General features: G+C 40.1%; 1 protein-coding gene across 1 annotated transcript; it reads right to left on the reverse strand.

Annotated features, from left to right (window-relative positions):
• Nucleotides 1-1,588: 1,588 nt before the first annotated feature.
• stat6 (signal transducer and activator of transcription 6, interleukin-4 induced) lies at nucleotides 1,589-20,206 on the reverse strand. Its single transcript, XM_030767320.1, has 21 exons — nucleotides 20,135-20,206; nucleotides 14,911-15,053; nucleotides 14,407-14,551; nucleotides 14,228-14,311; nucleotides 13,939-14,134; nucleotides 12,904-12,986; nucleotides 12,538-12,686; nucleotides 11,430-11,564; nucleotides 10,967-11,143; nucleotides 10,107-10,194; nucleotides 9,551-9,673; nucleotides 9,177-9,269; nucleotides 8,711-8,914; nucleotides 8,358-8,452; nucleotides 7,963-8,096; nucleotides 6,989-7,138; nucleotides 6,244-6,310; nucleotides 5,861-5,953; nucleotides 5,735-5,767; nucleotides 4,196-4,288; nucleotides 1,589-2,059 (listed from the first exon to the last, which is right to left on the reverse strand). The coding sequence occupies exons 2-21, from the start codon at nucleotides 15,039-15,041 to the stop codon at nucleotides 1,981-1,983; spliced, it is 2,352 nt and encodes a 783-aa protein (XP_030623180.1). The 5' UTR covers nucleotides 15,042-15,053; nucleotides 20,135-20,206; the 3' UTR covers nucleotides 1,589-1,980.
• Nucleotides 20,207-21,320: the final 1,114 nt, after the last annotated feature.

Below are 21,320 nucleotides of genomic sequence, written 5' to 3' on the forward strand. Positions count from 1 at the left end.
ACGTCACATTTCATTGCATGCTGAAATCACAAACCTTAGACAAATTACACTGTAAGAGAACAAAACAAAACAAAAAACAAAACAAAACAAAAACAAACCCCCCCCCCCTAAAAAACACATTTTCAGGGGGAACTCTGTGACTCATGGATTCATGCTATTGTTTGGAAACATCAATAAACACATCAGTTTCTCTAGCGTCAGAGACTATCAAACAAAGGTAAAGATCAACACAGATGATAAAAAAAGGGAAGAAATAGATGGATTTCCAATACACCACTTTGACTTGATGAAATTGTTTAAAATGCACACAAATTTCATGGTCAAAACACACTGTAGTGCTTTGGCCTGGAATACTGAATATTGATTATATCAACCATGAGGAGCGCCTTAAGATGGGGAACAACCACTGTTTCTCTCACAGACACACACACAAAAAGGCACTTTAAAGACATTTCAGAGTCTAAGAGAGCCTACCTGTACACATACATACATACATATGTAAATACACACACACACACACACACACACATATATAATCATGCATGGGTCTAAGAGAAAGGAACGGTTGGTCAACAGTATGATTTCCATATATGAAATGAAAATGAACTACATTATAGATTTTGTTTTTGATTTTGAGTTTGTTTTTGGAGAGAACATTCACATAGGCACTTAATAAAAGTTCTTGACACTTCACACAAAATTACCATAGAAGATAGTGCACAAAGTGCTACCTACTAACAAAAAAAACCCTTACAACAGACAGACTGGTATTGTATGCTATTTTCATGCTGTATGTTTAGTTGAATATGGTGATTATGATATTCTAGAGGCAGATTACACCACACGACAAAGAATAAAAATATCTGCTTTAAATGCACTGGGTGGTTATAATGGCACAATCATACTGGAGCTCACATAGCCCATGTCATAATTATAAAAAAAGAACAAACAAACAAACAAACAAAGAGAGCAAATCCCGAGGGAAAAATCCTTGCATTCTCAGTCTGACAGCAATCCGGTATTCCATTTGAATATGTATGTATGTGTTAGGGATAGTAAGATGCCCACCGGCTCACGATGCGATTTCCCCGATTAAAAAAAGTGCACACCGGATACAATTTGGGATGAACCCGGGATGCATAGTTTCTAATATACTTTGGTAAAATCTGATTTATTTATATATAATTATTAGTAGCGGTCCTATGCCTTTATTATTTAGAAATGTGCCCAATAATTTCTGACCAGTAATTTTATATTTAGATTGATTCCTCCTCTCTAAACTGTTTCTCGCTCTTTCATGTCCACTGCGGTCTGTGGCCAATTGTCAAGTCTCTCGGCCAAGTCTCATGCAATGTGTATCGCATCGGTCTCGGTGACGGAGATGTACATCCCCAGTATGTATGTTTGTGTGTGTGTGTGTGTGCGCGTGTGTATGTGTGTGTATAATATATATACATATATATACACACACACACACACACACACACACACACATATGTTCTTATATCTATATATCTATATCTATCTATCTATCTGTCTATATATATATATATATATATATATATATATATATATATTCTTTCTTGCAGTCTATCAGCATGCTCAGGATTTGCCCGAATGTTCCGGAAACCCACTTTCAAAGATCAGGTGAAGTGCTGCTGAATGGAACGGACAGCACCATGCTGCGTATCCTTAGTGTGTTGGTGGATTTGGAAATCCCTGATGCCAAGGTGAACTGTGTTTGTGGCTTGCCTGATCTCTTGTCTAATTTTATAACACAAAGACGAAAAACACAGAAGAAAAAAAACAGAACAAACGGTGTGGAATGGTTTTTGTGTACACGCATAATGCTTAGCCTCTGTGTTCCTCTACGGTCCACATAATCCACCTTTTTCATTCTCGTGTGTGAGGGCTCCTGTGTGGAACAGCGGAACACCTGCAGTCTTTCATAGTATTGTAGCATTCCGTAGATTTGGAGTGTCATTCCGTAAATGTACTGAGAATATCCTCTAATTCCATTGATTCTGTGCCAGGGGCCGGAGCGGGTTGATTTGGATTCCTGTACGGAAAAAAAAAACATTGAATAAGTGCAAGTTCTAATTAGTTAGTGATCTTTAATGCGGTATCTTGCACGTAACAGACATCACAGTGTAAAATTCCAAGTCAAAACCTCCACCGACTCAGACTTACTTTCATTTTCTTTTGTCAAAGTTGGCATAGGTCCAAAGAAAGTTTCCTGTTCATTAACAATCAGGAACAATCTTACTTCACTTACTTCACTTTCCTTTTAAATGATGTACCGTAAATTCTCAAATAATGGCCGGGGCCTTTATTTACTTCAGCTGAAGAAAGAACCAGGCCTTTATTTGGGACAGGCTATTATTAGACAGAGGCCATCACTTAATGCATTACTATGATCTGCAAGATCATACTGCAAAAGAAATGGCACAGATTCTATCGCAAAATGAAATTGGTAATCATTTTACAACATTTACGTCGATTAGCGTTAATTATTCTGTGAACTATTTGTTTTATTGTTAATCAAGGAGAATACATGGGAACAGGTTTAAGTAATGTCAGGTTTAAAAGTAAAATTTGTTCCTCTGTTTCCAGCTCACCAGCCGACATTTCCCTACCGTTCCGACGGCATCTAAAATCAGACATTTTTTCCCTTCCATGACTGTTTCCAAGTACCGTTAAGATGTGCTGTTATATGAAATAACTCATAAAAATAATGAAATAACGCATAGGAAATAGGAAGCAGAGAGTTTTGGCAGTGATGTCCTTGAATACTAATAATGGGACATTAACACACATAGTCCTACAGCGACCACAATCCATGTGAGTTAGAACATTATCGGTAAAAAGTGAAACTAATAGCAACAGAGTGGTGAGCATAACTACTGTATGTTGTTGTACTGATGTAAATGATGCTATGGAAATATGATGAATTTACCACCTGAGCCTTTTTGTAATTTAGGGTTTTTTGGTTTTGCTTTTTTTTCCCAGCCTGTATTTGGAACCGGCCTCTATTTGCCCAAACAGCCGGCTATAATGCCAGACCAGGCCATTATTTGAGACCAGGCTTTTATTTGTGTGTGTGTGATATGTTCACTCACATGAAGTGTAAGAGAGAAAAAAGGAGCCATACACCTAAGCAAAGTGAAAATTCATCATAATGTCAAAGGGTCTGTATAATAGTACAGCTATAACAGTAATTACACTGTAGCAATGTGTGGGTTCTCTGAAAACCTAACGAACAGTAATTGACTACGGTAAATAACTGTTGTTAATGTTGGAGTGGTGTTTCATTTACAGGCTACGTCATGGGGGTACTAGGTGAACTAAATCAGTCTGAACCGCTGTCCTACCACAGACAGTCTATCCCTGGTGGTGTCAAAATCCAGACCTGGAGGGCTAGGGTTCTCCTGCTTTTTGTTTTCACCTCTTAATTACCTGCTGATTTATACCTAGAAAACAGGTGTGTGTGCTCTTCAGCCAATCAGAGACCATATGTAATTGGTTGAGAAGGACCTCCAGGACCAGATTTTGACAACCCCTGGACTATCTAGTCCAGATGAGAAGGGCCTCCCAATGACTTTGCCCATCCAGGGTTCCTACAATATTCATTTTAGCTCTGACATATCAAAAATTCTGGAACTTTCTTTGTTGCTAACTTTGTTACCTGCTCTTTATGTTGTCTTCTCAATGCAGTAAGTACAGTTTTTATGTGACGCTTGTAAAGTTTGCATCTGCCTCTTTGACATGTTCCATAGTTAAGCAGTTACTATGAGTGGTCACACAAAAAGGCTTAACCAATTCAGCAAACCTCTGGGTGCCATCTTAACAAATCAGTTCACCTTATTATTTGCTTTCACTCATAGCTTTAAACATATTAAAGCACCAGCAAAGCTCTGGTAAATCTGAACCAAAGACAGCGTGGGTGATTTAGCTTACTGGCAAGTGTTTAAAGTCAAAACTTATAACTCCAGATGAAGAATATTAGAGTCCTGTTCCATTTGTCGATAATTTACCATACCTGTAATAAATGATAAGGTACTTTCTTTAGGCAGAAAGCAAAAATGCAGATGAATGAAGCGCTCGCACGTGTATGTGTATATGTGTTTGTGTGTGTGTGTGTGTGTGTATATGTGTGTGTGTGTGTGTGTGTGTGTCTGTGTGTGTGGAGACTCACATCTCTGAGTCAGGGAAGAGACTGGTGGGGTAGAAGGGCATGGGGAGCTGAGGCACCATTGGGTCTGCGGGGTAGGCAGGAGGAAATGGCTGCCTACAGTGAGAAACAGAGTTCCAGACACAGAGGTTCGTTCATAGACAAGAATGGAATGTATGAGTAGGGACAACATACACTATATGACAAAAAGTATGTGGACACCTCAGGTATTTCAGCCACACCGATTGTTAACAGGCCCATATAATGAAGCACATAGCCATGCAATCTCCATAGACAAACCTTGGAAGCAGAATGCGTCATACTGAAGAGCTATGTGACTTTAAACGTGGCACTGTCATAGGATGCCATCTTTGCCAGGAGTCACTTTGCGAAATTTCTGCCCTGCTAGATCTGCCCCGGTCAACTGTAAGTGCTATTACTGTCAAGTGGAAGCGTCTAGGAGCAACAATAGCTCAGCCATGAAGTGGTAGACCTCGCAAACTTACAAAGCAGGGCCGCCAAGTGCTGACGTGCATAGCACGTTAAAAACTGCCTATCCTCTGTTGAATCACTCATAACAGAGTTCCAAACTGTCTCTGGCTGCAACATCAGCACAAGAACTGTGCGTCAGAAGTTTCATGAAATGGTATTCCATGGCTGAGCAGCTGCACACAAGCCCAACATCAGTATGTGCAATGCCAAGCGACGGCTGGAGTGGTGCAAAGCACACCGCCACTGGACTCTCGAGCAGTGGAAACCTGTTGTCTATCTGGCAGTCTGATGGACGAATCTGGGTTTGGTGGATGCCAGGAGAGTGCTACCTACAGGAATGCACAGTGCCTGCTGTAAAGTTTGGTGGAGGAGGGATAATGGTCTGGAGCTTTTTCAGGGTTTGGGCTAGGCCCCTTAGTTCCAGTGAAGGGTAACATTGATGCTACAGCATACAAAGACATTTTAGACAGTTGTATACTTCCAACTTTGCAGAAACAGTTTGGGGAAGGCCCTTTCCTGTTCCAGCGTGACTGTGCCCTCCGTCCATAAAGACAAGGTTTGATGAGTTTGGTGTGGAGGAACTCCAGTGGCCTGCACAGAGCCCTGACCTAAACCCCACTGAACACCTTTGGGAAGAATTAGAACGCCGACTGTGAGCTAGGCCTTCTCTCATCCAACAACAGTGCCTGACGTCACTAATGCCAAAAGAGCAACAACACAGCCAGGGGCGGGGGGCAGGGGCAACTCCATATTATTGCCTATGGTTTTGGAATGGGATGTCCAATAAGCTCATATAGGTGTGATGGTCAGGTGTCCACATGCTTTTGGCCATATAGTGTATCTTCAGCACAGTACAAGTCTTACATTAACTAGATATGTTTGGTGGATGCATTGCTAAAGCTAATAGACTCTGATGTGTATGCTATTGGCCTGATTTATGATAGCTATACACCATCCATGTTATAAGACAAAAGTTTTATAAAAATTAGCAGATTAGCATCCAGGTCTGTTCAGTACTGCATGATATAATAAGTACTGGATCAGAACATACATCAAGGAGATTCAACTTACTGTGGGAAAAAGTTCACATTGCGGTCAGGCTCCCTGTAAAATGAATAGACAAACAAGCAGGTAAGAGCAGGTTATGAGTGGTGGGTAGGTGTATGGTAAGAGAAGTCTGTGCGTGCAGCCACTCACATGCTTGTTGAATACATCGGAGCAGGCATACACTTAGGGTCTTGGGGTGTGTCACTGCGTGGTGTTAAACTGGTGGTGGGGGAGCCACGTTCCCTGCAAACACACAAGTTTACAGTCATGAGCCTGTATGTCACAGTCATGAGCCTGTATGTCACAGTCATGAGCCTGTATGTCACAGTCATGAGCCCTTCACTGGGTTCCAAGAATCATATCTTTGTTTTGATCATATTAAAAGAATTTTGGCTGTAAGCATGGCAACCAGAGTGCTCAGTTTGACAGGGAGATACTCCACAAGCACACAGGTCTATGGGTATGTCAAAACACACAGCACTGTTTAAGATTTATTTACAGGACCAAAACATAGGCGTCTGAGTCAGACTTACTGGGTGACTTTGGTGGTGACAGTGAAAGGAAGATATCCGTTAGACTGGGTAGACGGTCCTGTGCAAACTGATTGAGGAGACAAAAGGATGTCAGCATTTCATTTGTAAGAAAAAGTATTCTGGATAGAGCAGTAAGAGAAGTTTTATGCTTGATTTAAAAACTAATTATATTTTTGATTCTTTTTCCTTTATCTTCTCCCAATCTGGATGCCAATTTTCCCATGATCTCATAGGATTCCCATTACACCTATATTTAAAACCACAGGGGACAGAATCGTCAAACGACGTAACTGGCATGGAGCAGTCTGGAGCAGCTGTGCCAGACAGGGAGAAGGGGTGGCTTACTCAGCAGCCTGAAGGAACAGGTCTAATTATGTTCCTGTCAACTACTGACCACACTACTACCGACCACACTCGGAAAGTGTGGCATAGGTGTTATTCCTAAATCTCAAATGTCGATTACACCATTGCATTGGTGAACAGTGTCTCATTCCAGTTGGTAAGTGAGAGTCCACATATAATATTCTGACACTCATGTTTTGGGGGTTTTTTTGCCTTTTTTTTTTTCAGTGTTGCTGCCCAGCTAGGAATTGACTGCACCCTCTCGACAAAAAAACTAAACGTCTCTGTAAAAAATTAACTACTTTCTTTTGTGAAAATGCCTTTCGCTTGAAAGGTGCCTGAGGGTCTTTTCCCATGTGGAACTACAAATCTGAGTCCAGTCAAGCCTGTTTAGTACACTTACCTGTGTAGTATTTTCCAAATGCTTCATCCTTTGGCCTGTCAGGAAACACATGCGTGATGCAGTCGATGTCTCGGATACGGTCGCCCAAGCAACGGAACTCGAGATCTTTCTTGGTGAATGGCTGAATGTTCTGGATTCTCCTGCCTCCATCTGGAGAGAAAAAGTAATAAAATGACTAAGTGGCTCTAATAAAACCACGTCTGGCATCAGGGGCAACATACATTACGAGTTAATGATCAACAAAGTCAGGACTATTTTTCTCATGACAACATGACAGAGCCTCCAGCAATTCATGAAGGAAGAATGTTTAAAAATAACAAACAGGCGACATTGCCTCTATCAGGTTAAAAAAAAACAACAAAAAAAACCCAAGAGCATAAAAACTTTAAGAATGTGAACTATGCAGTCTAGATGAACAGAATGTAAAGCTATCTGAGATTCCCCCATCAAACAAAACCTCTGTACTCAATTTACAATTTACAATTTAGTTATTTGGCAGACGCTTTTTACCAAAGCGACTTACAATCAGTGCATCAGTCAGAGTCAGATTTCTAATACCTTGTGAGCAGAGATCACAATAAGACCGAGCGTAAAATTGCCCATTCGTATTGCGCCCCTGGAATACTTTGACAAACACAGATACAAGACAAAGTTTTTTCTTTTTTTTTTTTTTTTTTAGGAAAGGGAGGTTAGGCATTGGGGGACAGAGCTCAGAACAGAGCAGGATGAAAGGTAAACAAATCTGTGAGAATATAGACGTTACATGGAACACATACTTGAATTACACCCCCAATAATCAAAACTTGCTTGTTCACTTCTTCACTGAAAACAGAGATGCTGCAAAAGACAAATGACGTAAATCTAAACAGATGAGCTGTTCTGAAATGATACCCGTTTTCCCAACTTTTCTGACGAACGCTTTTCTCTTTTTATTTCCTTTTACGGAAACGCTAAAGCATCTGCTGTGGACTTACTTTCCGTCGGGCCAACGTAGGCAATGGTGATACCCCCAATCTCAGAGTCACTGAAGCGTAGCAGAAAGGTGCCGTTAGGCCGGTTTTGCAGGATAACGTGTAGCTGCTGCTTTCCAATAAAGCCGAATATAAGTCTAAATGTTCAGGGAAATGAGACAAAGGTCAACTAGTTTGATTATGAGCTTATTTTTTATCATGTTTGAAATGCCAAGGAGACTTTATGTAGCTCTGTGTTGCCAGTCCTGGTTTATATATACAGTGCCATGTATATTTCAGGTTTTTTTTGTTATGCTTTATTTTTTTAGAGCTGTAATTAGAAAAGAGAATTTTGAACAGAACTGTATCAATACACTGTGCTGATGGAATGAAAAATAAAAGTGCTGGTCTTGACATACCCATCGCTCCAGTAAGTCTTCAGGTACTTCTTGGTCAGCTCCATCACTCCATCAAACCACTGCCAGAAAGTAAAGTTTCGACCAGGCAAAACTTCCTGTGACAGTGACGAAAGACAGGGAAGATATTACTGGTCACTCAAGGTCACTGCAGAGTAATCTGGATGAAATGTCATTTTGTGTAAACTGTTTTTTTGGTGGAAATACATCTAAATGTGATCTCTGCTTCTCTTCAAAATGAAAAAAAAAAGCAAATAAACAAACATTTATAATTTTTTAGCTATGTATGTAACATAATCGGAGCAAAAATGAAATGTAATTGTGTGGAGCCTTTGAGCTGTTTTATTTTGCAGTACCTTGTTAAACTGGGCCCAAGAAACGGGCATGTTGCTGAAATCCTCTGAGATGTCGGGCTGATCAAAAATCTTCTGGGCGAGGAAGTGCAAGTTATAACCGTCCAGACCCCTTTGAGTCTGCACCTCAGCCATGAACTTACTGCTCAGTGTGACACACATCTGTTTCCAAGGCACACGTTCTGGCACCACGAACGGGATTCTGTTCTGAAAGTGTCAGGGAGCCCAGGCAAATAAAAACACAAACACACACACACACACACACGCGCGCGCACACACACACACACACACACACACACACACACACACACACACATGCACACTCAATGGTAACTTTGAGTGAAGCATATCCCATTTTACATTCCTACTACTTAGAAACAAAAGATAAATAAAGGTTGCTGAAATTATTAATGGTAAAGAGAGAGAGAGAGAGAGAGAGAGAGAGAGAGTTCTCAAGGTTTTAACTCACCGGTTCAGAGAATGCACAGTCCCATATAATGGTTGCCATGGCATTGTTTTCCTGACTTCCATGAACAATGACAACCACAGGAAGAGAGATAATCTATAATTGTCAAAGGAAGAAAAGGTGATCATTCATAAACTCTCTCTGTCTCTCTCACACACAATACACACAAACACACGCATACACACACACCTGGAGACAACTGCCACAACAGCATAGTCTTAGTACACTGATAAGATTAGATTACTTTGCATTTCTCTTACTCTTTTGCAAACACACCCACAGTTAAAATACAGTTAAAAGTTAGTTATATTACCCCAGTATTGGGGATATTACTCAATATTACCCTTACATGAACTGTAAACTGCACGTTATCATACCTGTATGCTATAGGAACTTTCACAGCCTGTAATAGTGATTTCTGTGGAAAAAAGGAGAGCAAACTTCTCCTCTGTAACTGACTCAGACCCTTTCCTGTCAGCTCTTTTGATCTTCCTTATTGACTGAAAGAAAAAGGAAGAAGTTAGCGTTAGCGTTAGCATGTCATTTCAAAACCATTCCTATTAAATCTCACTGCTTATCTCTATGGCCTTTTTCTCAAGGCTAATGATTACAAACCAGAGCTAAAAATGACATAATTATTCATTTCTGTTCAGAAAAATCATTCACTGACACTGATCCATTACCTGAATTTCAGTTATGACTTTAATCCCAATAAAAAAATAAGTAACCTTACTATATTCATTCACAAAATACAGACAAAACAAAACCAAACAAAACAAAACAGAACAAAAAATCCACAGCGGGCTAGTTCATCATGTGCTGTCCTACTTTCAGAGGAAGTTACAGAAAAAAGGTGAGCGCTACGAAAGGCCTTTCTGATGGCACGCGACGCGGCGGTCCATGAGACTGCAGCGTCTGGAGAGCTGCACTAACCATGTTCCTGAATGTCGCACAGGTGCTCTTACTGGCCGTGTTGTGCTCTAAGATGGCTGTGCTATTGATCAGATCTCCAACGTTTTCCCTGCAGCAGTCAAAAAGAAGAGCACAAACGTATATTTGTGAGAGCACGGAACTCATTTCATGTTCATACTTGCACACAAATGTATTATTTCTACACACTTTTTTTTTTTTACGCCTCAGCTCAAGTTCAGTTCTCAGCCAGCTTTGCTGACAGCATCAGGTTTTTCTTTTTTTCTTCTTTTTTTTTTCTTTCTCAGATTCTGTCTGACACAGGATGTGTCTTTGTAGGTGACTAGGTTAGCAAACTGCTGTATTGTAAGTCTGTGTGGGAGGCGTTTTCTGTATGCTGGACTGCTGTGCAGGTATCTGTGAGCTAAACTAAATATTGCATTGGTTTCTGTGGGTGACTGGTTTCTGTTTGGTGTTGCATAGCTTCTGTGGCTGACAGTTAAACTGCACTGTATGCACCATCGGGGTTAAAGCTACAGGTAGATTTCTTAATGCTTAATTCTTTGGTGTTTGTTGTTGTCTGCGATATCTCTTAAGAGAGTGGGGTAACGCTTATGATTGTAAAATGTCAACGAACTCAAGAGCCTGTATCTAGCTAGCATCTGATCTTAGCTACAGCATCACAGGGCATGAGATACAGCCTGCAGGCATACCACAGACATGTCTGTCAGGCGTAACGCTGAAAGAACATACTGGAAAGAATCAAGAACCGTTTTGAAAGGTGAGGTTTGATTTTTCAGCATGCTTGTGTTTTGTTGGTGATGAATGAGTGTCAATGTGTTACTGTGTGTGTGTATGTGTGTGTGTACAAAAGTGGCCCTTACGTAGGAATGGCCCCTGGTTGCCCCAGGTTTCTGGCCTGAGCTTCAGTGATGATCTGGGCCTTCAGTAAGACAGGCTTCCCTGGAGCGACCTTCTCGCCCAGGAGGTAACGCACCGTGGAGGAAAACTTAGACTGGGTTTTGATGACCTGTGGAGGTTGCTTCTCCACCATCAATGAGCTGAGGAGAGGAGATGAAAAATAGCATTGGGTAGGGCAGCTTTGTTATGTGACCAATATAATTTAAACAAAGGGCCACTGAAATTACATTTTACATCTGGGAACTCAGCGAGAGCAACACATGGTCATCACTTGAAATTTATTGTGACAAATGCATTCAATCTCCAATGTTAAATAAAAAACCGTCTTAAATAATTGCCGGCTTAAAGCGAAGGAGTGCCAGCGTGGACACAGAGACAGAGACAGAGACAGAGCCTGGAGCGGGTTTCAGGGCTTTGTCCTGGTACCTTTGAATGAGAGTCTGCAGGAGCAGCCTCAGTCTGTCCTGCAGCTCCTGCAGTTCCTCTGCCTCACCATAGTCTCTGCCCACCAACATAATCTCCTGCCTAAGCTTACCATTCACTCCTACCAGCTGCTCACACCTGCACGGATCAAGAGAGAGAGAGAGAGAGAGAGAGAGAGAGAAACAGAGAAAGAGAGTGAGAAAGAGAGAGTGAAAGAGAGATAAAGAAAAAGAGAGAAAGAGAAAAAGAGATTGAGAGCAAGAGAGAGAGAGAGAGAGAAGGAGAGAGAGAAAGAACGAGAGATAATGAGAAAGAGAGAAACAGAGTGAGAGAGAGGGAGAAAGAGAGAGAGAGAGAGAGACAGAGAGAGAGAGAGAGGTTATTCGGGTCTGTAATTCGACCATCTGCGAACAGAGACAGATGTTTAACAGATGTTTACAAACATTGCTAAGCACAGCGGTAAGTTTGCATTCCTGTCAAATATTTAAAAAGAAGAGGTCCTGTGGCCTTTCTACGTCAGTTGTGTAATTTAAAAAAAAGTGATAATGTCCACACACACAACAACTGAGGATATTACAGGAAGATTCATTTAACGAAATCAGGGTTTTACCCAACCTCGAGCACATAAAATGAGAAACTGATGCTTTTCCTATTTAGACTGTCTGTAATCTAAACACAAAACGGGAAGTTGCAAACATTTGTGATCTACCATCTGTGCAACAGTTAGAGAGCAAACATATGAAATGGACGTGAGATCACCACACTGTCATGTACGCGCTCTGTGATTCGTTAAATATGTTTAATTTTAGAGAGTCCCTTTGCATCCTTCCCTACACTGACCTAATGAGGAAGAAGAACAGAAACTACAAATCAAATCCATCTCTCTAATTTTATTTTAGTTTTTTTAGATAACCGTGATACGCAAATACTGAAGACTGAAAAGCTCCACAGAGAGCCCAAAAAAGTCATGACTGAGTGAAGAATCGCTCATAACAATATTAAGTGAATTTACATATATATATATATATATTTACATAGAGAGAGAGAAAGACAAACTTGACAGCCAAAAGAAGAGTGGTGGATCAGTGTGTGCTTTGCTGGGGGGTCTGACCATGTTTGGAGGGGGTTGAGGTTGTCGTCAAAGGGCATCCCAATAGTGGCCTGATGCTGTTCCCACCTCCAGGTCTTGATCCGATGGATAAGTCGAGATTGGCACTGCTCCAGACTGCACACAGCGTCCTGTAGCAGCTGTACCCGCCTCTGCACACACAAAAACCCACACAGACACACGCGCACACACACACACATCAACATGGCTTGAAGGCTCACACAAGTAATTCCATCCCCCAAAATGTATAACCACAGAACTCCAATACTGCCATTTGCTCAATAACGTAGCACACATGACTTTGGCTTTCTTCAGACCCATCAGTATTCAGCGGACTGGTTTGAGCCAGCATGTGTTCAGTAGGTTTACCTTGGCGTAAACTTGGAAATTATACTCGAGCTGTTGTATGCGTTTCTGTCTCTCTGACAGCTTACCCTCCATTTCATTGGCACCTGTGACGGGGAAAGGTGGGAAAATGAGACATAGACTTCTTCAGCTTGGCCCTATCTGACTGTGTGTGGTGAAACTTGCTTGTAGCGCTCTAATGACAACATAACCGCAGACGCTCATTACCAATAACTTGACATTGCCTGAAGTTAAATATGCTTCATCATTAAGAGATTGGAAGCACAACAATCCTCCTACAGAGTTACATACAACTTCGAGATTATAAATAGCATGCAAATATTGTGCTCTCTTCCTCATACTTTCCCTGTTACATCAGCTAGAGTATGACTTTACAAGGGAATTCCACACGCATGAACACAACAGCTATAGCAGTAATGGCTTTTACTTTTTTTTTTTCTTTTTCCAGAGATTATGTCTGTGTCCGTGCAGAGATATCAGTGAGTGGAAAAGGAACATGCAAAGGATTTCTACTGGGAACTAACATTTAGACTGACAGACCACTGACTAACAGGATGTGAGGTGTAACAGGAGGTTTTACACAATCAGGACCTGAACAGGTTCTAATACCTGTCTTGAGAATTTGAAATATTTTGAACAATGGCTGCTATAATCCTGCTTGACAAACCGCACAGGTGTACACATGATTATATTTCACCATCTAACCAGTTTTGTTGTCCAAATCATTAAAAAATGATAAATGTTTGTGTGTGTGTGTGTGTGTGTGTGTGTGTGTGTGTGTGTGTGTGTGTATGTGTGTGTGTGTTTGTGTGTGTGTGTGTGTGCATCCAAGTAAATTTATACTTTTTACAATTTACAATTTACACTTGAGTGCTTACTTAACCAATGTCTTGTCTAGCTTTGATCTGAATATCTCCGAGGACAGCTCTTTCTCAGAAAACAGACCATCAGGAAAAGAATTCTGTTGGCATTTTGACTTTTCCAGCTCTTTCTCTCACATGACAAGGCATGGAGGATGTGGTGAATCAGATCTCTTACCTTGCACAGATTCAGTGTCCTGCCTCTCCCAGTTCAGCTCTTCCTGCAGCTGGTGGATGTTTTGCCTGCAATTCTGAATCTCCAGCACTTTAATCACCAGGTTGTCCACATCTCGATTGCTCTCCTCTCTGACCTGCTGTTTGGTGCCATTAGTCGCCGGAGGGCACGAAAACTGGGGCGAGGGTAAGGGACCAACCTTTGGGAAGAAGTAACAGATAAGGAGCTAGTTCTATATCTTAGAACATACAGAGGTGAACATCATTATAGTTCACGTGTTAGTTCTGCTTACTGCCTGGCCGAGCAGAATCCTCTCCTTCCGCAGAATGTCTCTGACTGTCTTCACCAACTGTAACGGCTGAGCTTGGAACATGCTCTGAAAAGCAACGCAAGAGAACTTTCCTTTAGACCGGCCGTCGGTCACTTTTAAGGTAATGTGAATGGGAGTCAGGCTCGGCGGGAAACGACTACCATGTGTCTGCTGATCTGCTGCAGCTTGACCTTTTCTACCACGTTAGGGTTATGCTGGGCCAGTTCCTGCAGAAGGCTGACCAGCTGCTCGAGGAGCCGACGTGCCTGAGTCTCCTGCTCCATGCTCTCCAAGTCAAAGCCCTCCCTGCAAGCACCCACATATGCACCACTGTCACTCTTCAACCTCAACTGCAGATTTTTCACTCACCTCCTGTCAATACTGGTTTTACAGGAAAAGTGTTACGAGCTTGCGGTCACTTGTGTTACAAGCGCATGTTTACTCAATCATTAAATTGTTGTAACTGATACAAGATAGGTTATCTTGTTATGCAAAAAAACCTTGCCTATCAGCTTGGTAATTCTAATTAGGAGGTCGTACTCCAGATCTAGCTGCAGGTAAGGAATTTGAGGAAATAAAGTGAACATATATTGTGAAGAGCAGTTTTCAATCTGCTACTTCAGCGGTGAAACATCCAACTAGTAATATTACAGGAGAGGTCCTACCATCTCTGTTCTTCGATCCAGTTGGCCAGATAGTGCCGAACATCCATTGGAAAAGAAGCAGGGTACAGCTCATTGAGGGTCTGAGTAGGCAGATACTGTAGCCGTTGGGTCATCTCTGCCCACAGCGCCATGGTGTGGGAGTGCTGGGAAAATCAGGTAAAAGAGGATATTTAACATGACAGTGGGTGTGAGTACATTCTAGCATAAGCCCTAGAGTCCACAGTTCAAGCCTGAGATTACACGCCTGACGATTTTGTCAAAGACAGAAAAATCTTGGACAGAAGCAAATTTACTCCCCTCCTGATACATTAGGACAACTTCAAATCAGCCTGAATAAGCCAATAGCATAGCATCAGAGCAGAACAGACCCACTGTAATCCAGCGTGATATTTTAAGAATAACCATTTTCGTAGTATCAGGAGGTGCATGGGGAACAAGCTGCATTAGAGTCAATGACATGGCACACAGCTGGGGAAAACACATATTCACCCAAAACCAAAAAAAAAAATACAAAAAAAGAAAGAAAAAGAAAGAAAAAAGAAAAACTGTGTTGAATACATAACCATACACCAATAAAGTATAACAACATAAATATCAAATTCCCCTTCTGGATAAGTCAGTATTTGGATTTAAACCTGCCAGCCAGCTTTCTAGCAATTGCAGGTCAAGATGTACATGAATGTACAAGACCCTTTACCAAGACTATGCTACTTATCTGATTCAATTCTGTACCGCAATATGGTTTAAAAATATCCTTATTAACCTAACAGAGAAGTGTTTATTAATCGCAACCAAAATTGACGAGGGAGGTTTAATTTCACCCAGTGTAGCTGAAGGGTTGATGAGCATGATTCTAATCACTGTTTGAAATGCTTTGCCCAGGGTTGAGGTCAGAGTTGTTTTCACATGGAAATTTCCATAATATCCCGTCATGTAACATATCTTCGTAAGACTATGATATCAGATGTGATACTGATATGATTCTGAAGATAAATTAAACATCTTTTTTTTTACACAACTTCTATTGTATGCTATGCTTAAACATATTAATGCATTTTTATAGCTCTTTGATATTTAACATTTTGCAAATGTGGGGATCTTACAGTGCAAGATAACTTCCAGTAACTGAAGTGAGTTTTGGTCTTGGACTAACTGGAGAAGGCAACATTCTGTCAGTTTTAAAATTTATCAGAATAAAGAGACATAGGACACAGTGTGCAGTGTAGAGCTGACCTCAGTCCTACCCTATCTGTATAGCAGAAACCAACAGAAATCAGAAAACTATGTGCAGTCAAAAGCAATTGTAATGCCACAATAGATTAAATAATCCTTACTTTACTATGGGGCCAAGTTGAAAAAACTGTTAAAAATGTTCTGCTCTCAAACAACACCAGAAGTCTATTAAAAATCTATTAAAAATATTAAAAAGTGCAAGCAAAAACATAGCCAGTCTTACTGATGATGACAACATTTGTGAAAGGGAAGCACAAACTTCAGAGTTGTAGTTCCTGTTCTGTGTAGTGAACAGGCACATTAACTTCCTGTTTCTCTCAGATGATTTATTTGGATGGGGCATGGAGATGGCATTCTGTTTCAGACAAGCTCCTGGAGTTCAGGTTAGTAAAGGCAGCTCCATTTTCCTGTTTACTTTAAATCTGCTTGTCTGTAGTCTGTAATTTCAACTGGACAACACTACACAGATTTTGCTAGCTATCTTATTATTTGCTAGTTATCTGAGATTATGATGCATTTCCACTTTTGGCATTGAGTAGTAATTCAATTACATAAGGTATAATAATGATGTATAAATTACTCCCTGACCTCAGATTGTTTACAGTAATGTAACTGGAGAATGAGCTGCAATGAGAGAATGTCTTGAGAGTCTGATCTAAGATCAGTGTATCACTGAGTCACTATTAGACACTGAGGGGTCTTGTTGGCAGTCCAAGTTCTCTTTCTTGACATCTTTTCCTGCTAAGACACAGACTCGAGAAGCAGGAATGGTAGGGCTGTATTTGTTCATCCACTCAACAGTAGTCATTGGTGCATGAAGCAGCTCACCACATAAGCATGTTTCTTCTGATGTAAACAGTCACCAGAAAAATAAGCCCTATACTGCCTGTCTTATCAATATAGTCCTTATGTAGATGAATATAAAATATATATATAAATATAAATATATATAAAAGTGTGTGTGTGTGTGTGTATATATATATATATATATATATATATATATATATATATATATATATGTATATATGTATGTATGTATGTATGTATGTATGTATGTGTGTGTGTGTGTGTGTGTGTATATATATATGTCTGTTTTTTTTGTTTTTTTTCTTTTTTAACCTTCCTGCTTCATTCAAATATATGGATCTATTCCTTTCTATAAACAGAAGCTCCTCCTATGCTGACATATCTGGCACTTGTGGTTTAAAGGCCCATTGGCCAGTGAGGTAGTAAATGTAGCCAAACAAACCATCCACACAAACGCCAACTCACGGCAATGAAAAGGAAGAGCAGTTCACACGAACAACAACTCACAGCAATGAAAACAAAGAACAGTTCAAGCTAACAACCACTCACTCGCAGCAATGAAAAGAAAGCTCACACTAACAACCACTTACAGCAATTCCAATGTCAACCCAAACAGACAAACAACTACACAGTGATGGATGTGTTTTAAATGGTTGCTGTTAAAGAAGTCAGCTTGAGAATAAACTGTTTGAATAAAATGATGTCACTGGTAAAAGCCTGAACCTTAAACACAGAAACCTAGCATTAGTGCTGTAATTACTGTTGTGAAGCACTATGATATGACCATTCAGTTTACAGCAAGACAAAACAAATGCACTGTGTTTTTAAAAGGATACATGAGCTATATTTGAAAAAAAAAATCTTTGGATGCATCTCTGCCTTACTGAGAAAATATGAAATTCCACAGCTTTAAAACTCTTGGGCCATCTATGTGTCTGAGCTAGACTGACGTTATCTAACAACCATGTTTGGCAATTGATGTCAACTCAAATGTGATTACTCATAAATTGTAATAAAATGGGGTTTGAGCATGACCAATTCGCTATATTTAAACCTGATGACAATTTTTCACCATTCAACAATACTTTTGTTGCTAAACAAGAAAGAGTCTTTCAAAATGGGTAAGATTTGTAGTTCTATTATTATTTAGAGATTATTTCTATATTGTTTGTAATTAAAGTAAGTTATTAGTTGATTGCCTCTGGTACTGCAGACTACTGGTATCGTGAAACAACACCGTCACAGTACTGACCACACTAGCGAATAAGGCAGGTCCAACAACAACACTCAAACAGCCAAGAATCGCCTTCCTTTTTTATCGACACACTGCTTCCAAGACCACCAGCAACTGTTTTAGGTTTGGACAAGCTTGTCCCTCAGGGACTATGTCCATAAGACCTGTTTTCCCAGGCCCCCATGCTCTGCTGTTCTGCATGTGGTCCCCCCAGCCTAAATAACAGAACAACAAACACAGATGCTGGTCTTGCTTGGGTTTAGCCTTAGGTGTCTGAACCTCAGCAATGTAGTGAAGCAGGCTGCAAGAAAGCAGTTTTTATTCAACTGCAGGAATTATCATTATTATTGTTGTTGTTGTTGTTATTAATAATAATAATGATAATGATAATGATAATAACAATAATAATGATGATAACAACAACAACAACAACAACAACAACAATAATAATAATCTCTCTATATATATCAATAATCTGGAGGGCTACTTTTCTGATTAAAGACAGTGGAATAAAGTAAGACATATAAATGAGCTTCATAATAAAATCAAACATGCATTATCAACGAACACATAATTGCACATGTATCACATACGTGCTATAAGGGTAATGAAATTTGTAATTCCACCTGGTTGTATGACTGTATGACTGTGAAAGGGGGGGGGGGGGGGCTGGCCTGTTTTTAAGCAGATTAGTGGAACTCCACAGAGCAATGATGATGATGAGAAGGAGAAGGAGGAGGAGGAGGATGATGAAGACAGTTGTTGTTGTTGTTACTGATTAAAGATTCCTCACATTTCTAAATGAAATATAATTTACTATAAATTGTTACTCTACTTAGAAGAACGTTTAGTTCCTCATTTAGAACATCTAAGTACACTGGTATGTTCTATACCTGCTGATTAGGCAATATGATGATTCTGAACGAGTCAGAATTAACACTTTGTTTCTTTATTAACAGGAAACAGGAAATATATAAAAGGGCACATCATTCGGTTCTGCTCTTAAACCCATGTACAACAGTATTGCTCAGAAGAACGTGCAACGTGTGAAACTAGGCCTTTGTCATCGTTACATCGATGCATGTTGAGAACCGTCTTATTTCCTAAAATTTTATTCTTGATTTATTCCTGTCAGCACGCTAATAAATGAGACCTGAAGACGAGACCCTCCGCAGAACCACCGCCACAGAACTCCATTAATGCTTATTAATTATGAATGACATTTTCGAGTTGGGCTATATCATGTTCATAAAGTCTTAAAAACGACCATGGAAGGCGACCCGGCCATTATCAAGTCGGTAATAGCAGACCAGGGAGTATCTCGTTTAAGCAGCAGAAAAAAACACTGCACAGTTTTCTTTAATTCGTTCACTTCAACATTTGGCACTGTGATACATATAAAGATCACCGTGGAGAAGACGTGGCGAAAAGGACTCCAGATCTGCGCCAAAATATCACTCCTTTCCCCACACAGACTCTTTCTACAGGAGTTCGTCACTAAACCCTTCTTCCCATTTGACAATAATGACAATATGCAGACTACCAAAATCTAACACGCTGCTTAATTAAAATGTGGCCCTACCAAGCTAGGCTCACGGTCAATAATACCAAACACGTTCAGTGATGTGTAACCAACAGCGTCTGGATTCTATACGAAATGTGCTAATGGAAAAGAAAACGCCCAAGCGATCGGAGAAAGAAAGGACAAAACTAACAATGGAACAGAATTTTCCCGATTGCTTAAATTTCCGTTCAAGTCGACTGGTAATCGAAATAGCGTCTTGGCCCTACAAGCCCTCAGTTCAGACCCACCTAAATGCGTCAGTACACTCTTCAACTTTTTCGGTCGTGTGTAGTCAAATGTTCTAACTACTTAAATAACAATTAAAACTAAACAAAACTTAGATATAGATTTAATAACAGTACAACAGTAGACGAAATAGAACTTACCACTCTTAGGCGTCAGCTCCGAGAGACATGTAAAGAGAAATAAGATTATCGTCTTCCGCGTCTGCGTTTGTTTTTTTTTTTTTTTCTTCGCCAAACTACTTTCGTTTTGCTGCTATGCTTGAAGGTAGCAAGCAGAGCCCATCCCACCGGAAAGCACCTACAGTATTAGAAGTTAGAGAGGACGAAGGCTCTTGCCTATTTCCCAGCGTTGCTTGTGGAGGAAAGCGTAACAAATATTCAAATATTTTAGGATATACGGTCTTCCTTAGGAAGGATTGGTTTGTATTCTAAAAGAATCGCATAGTAATTTTATTGACAAGCTTTTCTGAACTGGCCATCGTTATTAAATTAAGCGGTAATATTTATTTAGGCATTCATGTCGATATTGTTTTCCCTCTTTTTTATTCGTAATGGAAGTTGTACAAATCACACAAAATAGACTCTTTAAGAAAAACATGCATTTTAAATATAGCTGACAGTTTTACATGCTTGAATTGTTTGATGAATGGCAGTTTGGACAAAACTTAAATTGGATTTGCTTCGGAATTCCGAAGTAGCATATGGTCAATTCTAATATTATTAATACATTTTTAATACTTGTTTGAAATTTTACCCTGTTGGCTTAACACGTAAAATTAATGTTACAGAAGTCCTGGATCATTGAAATTGTAATGTCCCATATGTGTTGGTTCTCTACTCAAACGGCATATGTATTCACGATGCATCAGGTCTTGTATGATCATAATTAAACTAACAGCAAATACTTCGTCTTACAATTTTAATTGTTGTACTACCACAAGACGACTATAAGAGCATAATAAACGTCGAGAGGATCCAACCAGAGACCGAGTAAGGTTTAACTGACAAACTTATATCCAATGGTCCACTAACTCTGGGTAAAAAAAAAACCGTTGACAATTGCTGAATGGTTGATCTGAGTGTTTGTAGGCGGGATAGGGACGTCATTTCAGATAGATGTTGCAATTTCCAGTTAGGCGTTTCGAAATGATTGCTCCCGGGGGGTTGCTAGCGCCAACCCTCTGGTTATTCCACTCTTTTCTCTTTTCAAGATCATTGTGACTTTTATTAGAAAAGTGGTTCACAGCGACGTGAAGGGGTAATATATTGTAGCTAATTTTACGACACATTTTCACTGATGTAAATTTAAGGGACATGATAATGCTGA

This window comes from Chanos chanos, chromosome 3, assembly GCF_902362185.1.
Source record: "Chanos chanos chromosome 3, fChaCha1.1, whole genome shotgun sequence".
Taxonomy (NCBI): domain Eukaryota; kingdom Metazoa; phylum Chordata; class Actinopteri; order Gonorynchiformes; family Chanidae; genus Chanos; species Chanos chanos.

Bases quoted from the DNA above. Each gene is read 5' to 3' on its own strand.
- stat6 (XM_030767320.1), bottom strand. From the start codon at position 15,041: ATGGCGCTGTGGGCAGAGATGACCCAACGGCTACAGTATCTGCCTACT. The intron at 11,144-11,429 runs GTACCAGGACAA...TCCTCTCCTCAG, and splicing joins CTGCAGACTCTCATTCAAAG to CTCATTGATGGTGGAGAAGC. The intron at 8,453-8,710 runs GTACTGCAAAAT...TCACTGTCACAG, and splicing joins CTTGGGCCCAGTTTAACAAG to GAAGTTTTGCCTGGTCGAAA.